The following is a 12,665-nucleotide window of genomic DNA, read 5'->3' on the forward strand; positions in this document are numbered from 1 at the left end:
TTAACTTAAAATTATTATTTATTCATTTTATTATATTTACCTAATAATTAAAAGTTAAAAGAGTAATTTTAAAGATTAATAAAAAAAAAAGAATTGACTTAATAAAGTGGGCTGGAGCGATAATACAGAGGGCAGGGCTCTTGCCTTGCAATCAGACAACGAGAGTTTCATCCAGGCATCACATATGGTCCCCCAGGTCCTGCTAGGAGTGACTGAGGCGGGGTTCAGAGCCTGAATATGGTGAAGTCTTCTAAGCACACAGACAAGAACAAACACTGAGAAATACTAATATGGACTCCTTAAAAAAATTAAAAGTAGTAACAGGAAGACTGGCTTCTTGTCCTTTATTTGTCAAATAATGTTGATTCACAAGGTAGATCTTAGGAGTAGAATATCTCTTCAGTTTGTGTGCTCCCAAACACACCTACTACCCAAGCACTAATATCCCCAAACCATAATTTGGCTCTATTGTCTTCAAATTCTCTTTTTAAAGACAATAAAGGTTAAATCCACAGACTGCCTCAATTCATCAAAATGCCACAGAAGCAAAAATATTTCACATACTTCAGTAATGGTCATCTACCTTAAATCCTTACATGATAACTAGTTAAATGGAGGGGATGAGGAACTTTTCCAGAGCGATAGCACAGCGGTAGGGCATTTGCCTTGCATGCAGCCAGCCTGGCAGAGCCGGGTTCGATTCCTCTGCCCTTCTTGGAGAGCCTGGCAAGCTACCGAGAGTATCTCTCCTGCATGGCAAGGTCTGGCAAGCTACCCGTGATGTATTCAATATGCCAAACACAGTAACAACAAGTCTCAAAATGGAGACGTTACTGGGCCTGCTCAAGCAAATGGATGAACAACGGGAGGACAGTTACAGTGACAATGAGCCCCAGATGGGAGAAATTTGTGCAAGAATACCCCATCTCCTGTAGCCCTTTAATGACTTAAGTTGCTGTCCAGATCCAGACTCTGCCTTGTGAATTAAGGAGTCCCTGGAGGATGGTTCTGAGTCCTATGTGGACATGATTAAGTCAGAGGACCACTCATCAAGGTAGAGAAAGGATAAATTGTTGCACGCTTGCTTCCACTGTTTTCAAGATTATTACATATATAAAGCTAGGAACCAAAGGGGTCCCTGAGATCTTTGCAGTCTGGTTTATCTTTTCTTCAAATCACCACAAAAGCTTCTTTGTTTTACTGGAATATCCATAGGCATTTTCTGTAATATACATCATACTCTATGGCATTATCTAATAAAGAATTCTTAGGTATGCTTATATTAGCACTGTAGAACTGTCATGTAGCACTGTCCTCCTGTTATTCATCTATTTGCTCGAGCGGGCCCAGTAACATCTCCATTGTGAGATTTGTTATGTTCGGCATATGGAATATGTCACGGGTAGCTTGGCAGGCTTTGCTGTGCGGGCAAGATACTCTCAGTAACTTGCCGGGATACACTTATATTACTTTTAAAAAAGGTCTGGAGAGAGACCAGAGCAGGTAGGGCACTTCCCTTGCACATGGCTGACCCGAGTTTGATCCACAGAATTGCACAGAGCTAGGAGAAAGCCCTGAGCACCAGCAGGTGTGGCCCAAAAACCAAAACAAAAAACGAAAAAGAAAAAAAAAATAAGTATTCATTGTATATCAAACTGCCATCCCGTCTTGCAAAAAAAAAAGAATATATGTATATTAAAAACACATTAAAATAAATATAGCAGAACCTATTTAAAAATGTATTTGAACTCAATTTTCTAGTTACTATCCAGGTATAAAAAGACGCCAACAGAAAAAAATATTGCAGAGATTTACTATGATGCAGGAACAGTCCTACTTTCTAAGAAAACAGAAAACACACAGGAGTTTTACAATGTGTTCTAAAACACCCTCATTAATGTCTTCTTCGTTGTTTTATAGTTTAAATATTTCAGTTGATAGACCAGCTTGCCAAAATTTCAACAAAAGAGTAAACTGCTTGTGTGGGGGAAAAAAGGGCGGGGGGAGCACACAGACGTCAGTAAGCCAATATGTTGCACTGCATACAGCCAGCATTTGCCCTGTAAAATATATGCTTCTCAGTATGCAGATTGTGTAATCCCTTTAAGTAACAATTACTAAATTAAACAATGCAATCTGTCCCACTGGCAAGAAGTGAGCCATGCTGTGGATTAGGAGATTCCATTAGGAGATGAACTCAGCTTCCAGCCCGAGGCCAGTAAAGCCTGAACGCATTCCAGACAGGACACAGTCAGAGAGACAGTCTCAGGTGTCATGAGAGGAGCAGCTGCTCCATTCAAGATTATACCTTGCAAACCAATTCAAGGAGATTGCCCAGCATCATTTGCAAAGATAACAGGTGCACCTTGAACATTAAAAAAAAAAAAGCTTTCAAAATATTCTGGCAAAAAACTTACTTGCTAATCAGGAAAAGAGGAAAAGTGCTAGATCTATAGAAGTTTATTTCCAAACTTACTAGTGAACATAGATTCCTCTCATCAAATTCGTTTCATATGGAAAATAAAGCCACAGTATTTTTAGAATTATAGTTTAGCTTTTTTCATCTTGATCTTTGTTTACTTATGGTACATTTTCCACAAAGCAGAATAAGTGAAGTATGCCCAGATTTAATAAGCATTAACAATTTGCCATATATTCTTCAACTCTTCCTTTTTCTGAAAATGATTTCATGGATTAGAAATAATAGCCAAATTGCCAGGTTTCCCTTTTATCTTGAAAATATTTTTTTTCCTACAGCTGAGAAGTTCCATTCTCATACATATTTATGTTTTTAAAGATACATAAAGTCGCATATACACACTCAGCAAAAAACAAAAAATTGCTTTCTATATTATTTTCTAGACAAAATAAACATGTTTAACAATAACAAAGTGAAAATGGTCAAAATCGATAAGGAGACAATTATGAAAGTAAAAGTTAAATGTTCATATACAAAAAAGTGTTAAACCTCATTGTTTAAACTAGCATTGTCAGGAAACTCACATTAAAACAACTTATTCCATACGCACAAAAAGAACAGATTAAAAAATACCTATTAAAATTATTTATCATGTGTCCACCTAGAAATAAAAGTATCAACGTACTCAGAAATGTATAGATTATTTTACACAAATAATTTATTTCTAAAATATAACTGGAATGCATTTGTCAAACAGTAACAATACTTCATTCATACTGATGTCCTAAACACACTTTGCCACTTAACAATGATTTCTAAGTACAGCATTTTTGGCATTATTTTATATAAAAACATGAGACAATACTAAGTTTAACATAACTAGTAAATAGTACATTAATTCAATAAATATTTTACTACCCAATTTTGCTTAAAATCAGTATAAAGCAATTAAGAAAACAGTCATATTTTTTCTTAAGCAGACCCAGCTGAAAATGTAATGAAAAATATTTTCTTTAATTTTTTTTTTCTAACTGGAAAATCTAACCAAAGCTTTGTATCTTTCTGTCATGCTGTGTCACAGAACAGATATTTAAGTAGTCCCTAAGAGTCAGAAAGATACCTAATTTACATTACCAAGTTAAAATAATATTTTAATACGATAATGAACCCATGGTCAGAGAAAGAAGTCCTGCATTGTAATATACTACTTTCATAAATTCCATAAATAATGACCTCTAAAAATTATACATGCAGTTCTCCCATAATTAGATTGATGTTTCCTTTATACCTTGGGAGGAGAAGATGGAAGTGAAGGACCATAGTTCAGGCCTTCATTACAAGCACTGCCATGAAGAGATAAGATAGAAGCCTGGGTAGAGTAGATACTGCCATTATCGGGAGAGTACTGAGACTCAAATGTACATTCATCTGCTAAATCAGCATCATTTGCGTCCACCTAGAAATAAAAGCATCAAACATTAGCTGGGATATCTATTTTATTACACATATATGCATATAAATATATTAGTCTAGACTTGAGATCTCTGTTCAATTCTACTTTCTACCTAATCATTTCACTCTCTTCAATATATTAGAAACTGCATAAAGAGAACTAGGATAAGACTGGCCCCCTGTAGCAAAGAGTGCTGACTTTGAAGGTTGATTTTATTCATCAATAAAAGGGCTAAAGGTTAAAAACTGATAAAAAGCCTAGGTCAATCTACATTTAAGCAGACTGTATTTAAGGAAAGTATTTAATATTTTTGCAGCTCATATAATTTAAAAAAAACTGGCTCAATTTCTAGAATTTTACAATGCAATGAATGAGCCACCACTTTTCCTACTCAATACTAATCTGTTCAATAAAGCAGCTAGATAACTATTTGTAAATTTCACTAACAAATATTTTATTTACAATATTTTAAATAGATTTTAAGATAAAAAATATCTTAAATTTGAAGTCAGTATTATAGCACAGCAGTTAGGGCTTTTGTCTTCCAAACAGTTGATCCAGGTTTGATTCCTGACATACCATATGGACCCCGAGTCCACCAGGACTGAGTCCTAAGTGCAGAGTCAGGAATAAGCCCTAAGCACCACTGCATGTGCTCTCAAAATATAAATAAAATTTTAGATAAAGATCTTTCTGGTGATCACCAGAAACCAAAATGAAATTCTGTGACTTCATGATAAAATTGTATAAACAACTACAGGACCTTATAATGATGTAATATTCAAGCTAGGTTATAAATTTTACTGTTTAAAATTAATATAGACTGTAGAGGTAGAAAATTTAATAATATACTCTCTATTGATCTTATTACTTTCTACGGTGACAGAACTAACTAAAATAAATTAAGTCATATGAATATGTCTGAATACTTTACTGCAATTCATTCAGCTACACCTCAACATAGACAGAAATGACTTCACTATCATTTTCTATTTTCAGCCGTTATTCTCTGGCTCAAAGGGAAAATATGTGTATTTTTAGTGATTTCAACTCAATTCAATGTTTGATAGAAGTTATAATTTTATATGTTAAAACATTATATGAGGCCATTTTTGCGAAAATTGAGTAAATAAAGGGACCATCCTAAAGTCACCCTTTTTAGTGAGTGGTAAATTCAATAATAAGTTACGACAAAGAGGCTTATCCTATTAATATTTTATGTAAAACAATCTTAATTATAGTACTCATATCATAGTACTCACATCTCTACCTACTTATTGATTCAAATAAAATTCCTTATGATAAATATTTACTTAAGTAACAATAAACCAACTTTAATACCTATATCCTACGAATTTTTGAAGAGATCCTAATCTTGAATCCATGTAATTAGTATCAAGATGAAAACATAGAAACCAGAGAATCTGAATAACTAATACAAGACTATATAGCTCTTTGGTGAAAAGACCAATACACTACTACTATACTAAAAGACTAAGCTCACAGAAAAAACTGACCTTTTTGGTTGGCATTCACTTAAGAAAATTCAGTGAACTCATATAAATTTTAGAGAGAAATAGTTTCTTGAGTCATTCCTACAGATAATATATTTGTGTCCTGCAACATACTTTCTCAAGTTTTGTAGTGGTTCATAACTGCTAAAAAATATATGCCATATATATAGTTCAGAATATTATAAACTAATAAGTCTTGAAGTGTTAATAGAATGCCAGGCAGAATACAGTTAAGCGTAGTTCCTAGTATGCAAAGTATTAAAAAGTGAAAATATTACACGTATGATAATATAGAGCAAAATCTTCCAAAAGGCTATTTTAAAGACTGACAATTTAAGATTGTTAACAGGAAAGTCTCAAATAACTGCCCTCTAATTTAAGATTGCCAAAATCAATGACATACTTCTTATTCTGCTTTAACATGCTAACAATTAGTTTTTAAAACATAAAGGAAAATTTCACAATTTTAAATTCTTTCTTTAGTCCAACACCTTTATATTAAATACTTGGTAAACAACCATACTGCTATTTAGTGAAACTGGACAATCCTTACTGACAAAAAGGTTAGGCTAGAAATCTTTATGGTAAGGATAATGGGAACAAAATATGCAAGATTTATGCTGTATAAATATCATGTGCATATTTATACTGGATATTTCATTTTAATCTTTAATTGACAACATAGCATTAGTCTATCAAACAATTAGAGCAGAAACTATGTATTTATTCATCAAAGACTTGAAATGGTTCCAAAATATGTTTATTCTAATAAATATTTATCTATCATACAGAAATAGAATATTAAGTTTAGAAATTAACAGTAAATAAATTAATGCTTGCATATGTATTATAAAAACTGTTTTTTCAATTGTATATGTTCTAAATCAGTAAACCACACCAATATAATTTTAACATTATAAATATATAATAAATACTTATTCCCTTAAAAAAAGAAACAAAAGCAGAAACAGGAATTTGTCTAAAAGCTTGGCAGTGCCTGCTCTGATGCAGGAATCCCAGGTTTGATACCCAGCACTGTATAGTCTCTCCAGCATCACCAGGAGTCATTACTGACCACCAAGTTGGGAGTAGTCCCCAACTACTACTGGCTGTGTCCCCTCCCAAAAAAGACACAAAAATGCTGATTTTTGACTGAATTCTAAAAAGAGAAAAATATGACTAGATACGAAATTTGGAAATTAGAGCATTTCTTATCAGAATAAGTCATTAGAACTCATTAGAGAATAAGTTCTCCAGCTACTTTTTCTTTTTTAGATTAATGTTGTTTGTTGGGATAATTCATTGCTAAACTGTTTCCCATAAGTCAAAAAACAGTTTACACATATATTAAGGGTTTTGTATTTTTTTTCCAGCTTTTAACCATAACAATCACTAGCACTGTAAAGACAAGGCTGGAGAGACAGTACAGGGGTTGAGGTGACTGCCTTGAATATAGCTGATGCTTCTTCAATTCCCAGCACTGCATTACTGAGGTCAAGGTACTTTCCTTGCACACAGCCAGTTCAAGCACGATACCCAGATCTACATATAGTCTACTAAGAACCACCTGGAGTGATCCCTGAGCACAGACTTAGGAGTAAGCCCTGAGCACTGCCTAGTAGAGCTCAACCTCCCACAACTCCCCAACCCCATCCGCGGGGGGAAAAAAGAAAAAAAGCAAAGACAGTGTATTCTTTATCTTGGACAGTCACCCGCATCTCAACCTGAGATCTGCACTTTCGGACACCTGGACATCTTAAGAAGTCCTCTTTCTCTCTCTTTCTCTCTCTGCTCCCTCCTCTTTCCTCCCTCTCCACACTCTTTAAATAAAACTATTTTGCTTAACTACAGAAGGAAATTTTTCATTTTTAAAAGAACAATAATCAGAGACTTTAGTCAAGACTGTAGTTTTGTTTGTTTTGCGACACACCCGGCAATGCACAGGGGTTACTCTTGGCTCATGCACTCAGGAATTACTCCTGGCAGTGTTCGGGGGACCATATGGGATGCTGGGACTCAAACCCGGGTGCAAGGCAAATGCCCTACTGGCTGTGCTGTCGCTCCAGCCCCAAGACTGTAGATATTTTTTTTTTTTTTGCTGTTGCCTTTGGGCTACACTAACCAGTGGTCATAGACAGCTCCAAGTGTGTTCCACAGAGATCATTCCCATCAGTGTTAGGCGGGGCCATGAATTACAGGGCTCAAATCCACACCTTATACACAAAAGATGCATAGGTACCCTTAGGGATAACTCCCCAGCCCCAGAAAGTACTTTGAAAGGCAAAACTAAGATATATAAGGTTTCTGAAAAAGAGCTTGATAAATCACAGTCACTAACCAGAGCCAAGTCAGCCCTGAAGAGGGCTTTGTCAGCCAGCCCTTCCTTCTCGCAAGAGTGTGGCAGGTAGAAAAAGGAATCCTCCTTAGCGGAAACATAACCTTCTTCTGGTGAAAGCTGCAGGGAAGAATGAAGCTCAGTGTTTGAGGACGAGTTCATGAAAAACAGAAACAGAGAAAAGGGATGGAATGGGAGGGGAGAGGAGAGGTAAAATGGTAGTTTTCAAATGAGATCATAACATGAAAGGTGAGTACAGAGCATTATAAATATTCATAATTAACATTATTATCTGTTAAGACACAGGAGGATATTATCTCAATAACAAATCATCTGTTAAATGAGAACTCATTCCTTTATTTTTTTGAGTATTCCTGAAAATCTCTGCTTAATCACAACCCCTTAATTTTACCTTTAGAGGCAGTGTTTGACTTTTTGAAACTTAAGTCTTTCTAGTTTTATCAGACTTATGTGTCTGAATTATAAGCTTAGTTTTTTTTGAACTTTATAAATGTACTGTTTTTATGTCTTGCTCTTTTAATCAGCATTACTTCATCCCATACTCAATTTTTATTGCTGTACTGTGAACATGTATTTTACTTGTGTATTCTCTGCTCCAGGGACATTTGCTTAGTTTCCAGGTTTCACATGACATTTCTAGACTTTTTAGATGATGTACCTGTCAAAATATATTAAAATCTAATATCAGACAGATGAGGCATCATTCAGTGTTTAGACATGAAGTCACATGGCTACTATCTAGTTTTTGTGAATTTCGCTATGCAAACTTCGCTAGTTGCAAAGCTTTAGGAACTTTTCACTTGATGTTCAAATATGTTTATTTAGTTTATCCCAATAAACTGAATAGCATAGAGATTAAAGTGAAGAAAATGGAGTTAAACTCAGTAAATAAAATACTGTTGTTTTGGTGCGTTAAGCCGTAGTCATAATATATTTCCTGAGCAACTTTACTCTTGCAGTATGAACTTCTATGGGCAGTCATCAGAAATGTCTCACTCTAAATTAACATTTTAGATAGTTTAGGTATCTTATCTGAGCAAGCTAATTGCTCATTTATGCAAATTCTACGTTTTACATATTTTAAAGGAAATTATGTAGTACTGAAATAATTTAATAATGATAATTGTTAAAGGCTTTTATTTGAAAATTAAGTAGTTTTCAATAGATTTGAAAATTGTTCCAGAAAGGAAAGCATCTATGGGAAAAAGATACAGTTTGAAAATGATGCAGTTTTAAAACCCTATAAGAAGTATTCCAGATTAAAAGATTAAATAGTTTCCTGCCTCTTGTTATTTAAAGAAAATTGTAGCCAAAGAGAAAAAAATGTCATAAAGCCTATCAAATGGCTGACTTCACTTATCTTGATTTGCTACATTTGCTTTTTACAGGGTACAGTAACAAAATAATATAATTATATATTGCAGCAGCTGCTGTTTGAAAACTTGCTGCTCCTTACATTGCTTTGAAAATCTTATGATACAGTTTGTGATTTCTGTTGATTTTTTTCCTAGCACTCCAAGTTTGAGAGATATGAAATACTAGCTTTTTCTTTTCTTCATTGTTGATAGATAACGAACATATAAAATTTATTCATTTCAGGCATACAATATGATTCAACATTTGCATTTAACAATAATGTATTGTCAAATAATTATGGCAATAAGTATTAATAACATACGGAATTATTATTCTTGTTAAATATTAGCTATTTTTAAAATCACAATAATTTTCTAGTGAATTTTATCTTGCAAAGATTCTGGATAAATAATAACTTAAAATATAAACGACAACTTTGCAGTAGTAAGACATGAAAAAAGCAAGGGAAAATATTAAAAAGAAAAATTAACAATTCTCTTATCCCTCAAGGGATGTCAGTGACACCTACAATAAAGTCTCAGTTTACGTTGGTTTTAAGAATGTAAAAGGCAATTCTACATGTACACAATCTGTTTGAATTGCAGTCCTAAACTATTACTACCTTGCATACAATAAGAGAAAATCTAAAACGTCTACTCTAAAATCAAATAAACTGGAGCATATATTTCATTGTTTGCCTGTGTCATCACCTTATATGGGCAATACCATCAAAAGAAGTATTATAGAAAAAAATATTCTGCAGATCAGTTCAGTAGTAAACTTTCCCTTCAAAAAAGTTATTTACTATATACAACACTGTGTATTTTAAAACTGGGAACTTTATATACTATTTTATAAAAATTCATTGTGGAACTAACTAGGGAAAAATTTCAGCTTCTGAATAACTACAAAGGCTTCTCATTAAGAACAGTAATGACAACTTATCAAGTCATACTTGCCATTTGTCTTTATCTAACAGAAAGACCAGAACCAAATAAATGGTCAATCTTAACAAATCTGTAAAATCCCGCAGAGTCTATGTTTATACTTAACTTTTACTTATATTGACCTTTGTTATAATTTCTACAAACTTGGCTTTGATTTCAAGCAATATAGTAATTATTATATTAATCTAATTTCTTTATTATATTAATCATTACTTGTAGTAATCAGATTACTGTGATTACTATGAATTTTATAGTAAGCCACTAAGTATTTCTTTTTATGCACTTTTTCTCTCCTTTTGTCATTTTTCCAAAAAGTTATTAAAATGTATAATCATATAAAAAGTAAAGACAAATAATATTAAAACTTTTATAAAGGTTCATATTTGAAAGAAGTTCTTTCACGAGTCGACAAATCTGCTTGATGCTTATGCAAATATATCTATATGCTTGCTTTATCTTAAGAAAAGGTATAATTACCCTTAAGTTATGTTTCTACATGAAAAAGCATAAATATAGAGAATTCTAGCACATTTTCAATTCAACAATAAATGTTATGCTGAAATTGGTATACCAAAAATATTACTATTACGTATCATGAATTATTTTTGATACTATAATGGTTTTCCCTATCAGAAGACACAAACTGATGAACTCACTAGCGAAAGTTTAATTTCCCAATCTGAAGCAGACAGCAAATGAAGTCAATAGAATGTAGAAAGTAAGTACCTCACACAGAGATTCTACTTTATTCCACTTTAATGTAAGATATATAAGATAAGATCCACTATCGGTCATTAATGCTACTAATTTCTCCATACCTACTATATTGATTGGATACTTCTGTGAAAATATTTGATTCTATATTTATCCTGACCTTTTTTTTTGTATGAAAGTGTCAAAAGTGAAAGCAGTAAGTTAGAAATTTACTTCCCAAATCTTTGGATGTTTTGCCCTTCTTTGTGATTTAAAAATAAAATGATTCAAAATTAGGCCTTTATAATAACAGAGTCAATATTCACACTGAGGAAAAATACAAAATGCCCTGATTCAGCCAAAGAAGTCTAGCTAATGTTAGAACACATGTTTCGCATGTGTAAGGCTCTGGATTCAATCTCTGACATCAGAAGAACAAAACAAGAGAAAAATAGTATGATTCAACCAGGAGAATGCCTATAGCTAAAATTAAGTCTAAAGAAATCCTGTTTGCAAATTTAAAAGAAAACTGATAAAATTCAAAGTCTTACAGGTAAAGGCTTGGCAACTCCTATTTTCACAGTCCCCGATGGCGCACCCTTCAGGGCCTGCACAGCTTCTTCCAGGCTGCTGTTTTCCAGGTTCACATCATTTACAAACATGAGTCGATCTCCAGGCAGAAGCCGGCCATCCTTTTCAGCAATGCCACCAGGCACCAAGGAGCGAATTACAATCACAGTACTTGCTGGGTCGATTGGATCCTAGCAGAATGGAAAAGGAAAGAAATGGGAACTCCTTATAAAAATGAAAAAATGTGTTTAAAGGTTATCTGTCCTGAAATGTAATAAATGATTAATTTTCTCAATAGGCTTTTAAAAAATCCTTACAATGCATTATCTGGGTAAAGGTTATTTTCATTTTAGAATATTTAAGGAGGAATTTACTCAATGCTGTCCTCATTTTCCATTATTGTTCGGTAGACCACCTAACTGTACAGATAACTTAAAAATTATATCAATTTTGTTACATTGACAACTTTTATGATTACCATCTAAAGCTAAAATAACCAGCGTATTAGTTATAAATAGTAGTATATGTGAAGCAGAATGTAATTATAAAAAATCAGAAGATATAACAAATCTGAGTAGGTGTGAATATGCTATGTTGATGGAGAGTCTGTCCTTTTAACTTTTACTTTATTTTTTCTTGCTGTGCCAAGAACTGAACCCAGGGTCTCACATATGTTCTGCCACTGGGATATGTGCCTGGTCCTGGATCCACCTTTTATTTTTCTGGATCCACCTTTTTAAAACATGCAATATATGCAAATTTGTTGGTAGTTGTGTTTCCAGTCACACAAGAACTTTAATATTAAAATAAGGTTCCAGAATTGGACCCCATGAAGAACACAACTCCCTAAAGTCATCCGAGATGACTTTCTGGCTCATTATTAATTAATGAGGAGCAACAGCTGTGCCCTATCAGACAAGCTTCAGTGTTTCCTTGGTTACTCATCACACAAAACAATGCATGTAAGAATATAGGCCACACTTGACCACTTTAAGCTTATTCATTATTAAATCAAATGATAGTGATACTAGAATGTATAATATATCCAGTTCTAAGTCTATTATTCAACTTAAAAAAATAAGTCTAATACTTCTGTCACTGCACTTGAAATAGGAACAATGGGTTTAGAGCACAAAAATAAATAATTTACATATATTCCCAAAATAATTTTTAAAAAAGGCATATTGCTGGGCTACTCTAAAAAGTATTCTTCCTGCTCTATATTTTCCAATAGCTAAAATATGAGCTTAATGAACTTAACATTAGAAATTATTTGATAATTCAGTGACATAAATTATTGTCAAAGATTTACTAGATGTATGAGCCTCTGATGAGTAAAAATGTATTGTCTGATTAT

General features: G+C 33.3%; 1 protein-coding gene across 5 annotated transcripts in view; it reads right to left on the bottom strand.

Annotated features, from left to right (window-relative positions):
- Positions 1–12,665, bottom strand: part of MPDZ (multiple PDZ domain crumbs cell polarity complex component) — a 189,427-nt gene that overhangs the window by 87,154 nt on the left and 89,608 nt on the right. For all 5 annotated transcript variants that reach the window (XM_056117064.1, XM_056117063.1, XM_056117062.1 and 2 more), the window contains exons 17-19: positions 11,290–11,499; positions 7,725–7,841; positions 3,708–3,875 (exon numbers count right to left, since the gene is read on the bottom strand). In XM_056117064.1, the coding sequence (XP_055973039.1) occupies positions 3,708–3,875; positions 7,725–7,841; positions 11,290–11,499 (495 nt within the window). The remainder of the gene's footprint in view (positions 1–3,707; positions 3,876–7,724; positions 7,842–11,289; positions 11,500–12,665) is intronic.

Source organism: Sorex fumeus, unplaced genomic scaffold (assembly GCF_029834395.1).
Source record: "Sorex fumeus unplaced genomic scaffold, SorFum_2.1 ptg000034l, whole genome shotgun sequence".
Classification (NCBI taxonomy): Eukaryota; Metazoa; Chordata; class Mammalia; order Eulipotyphla; family Soricidae; genus Sorex; species Sorex fumeus.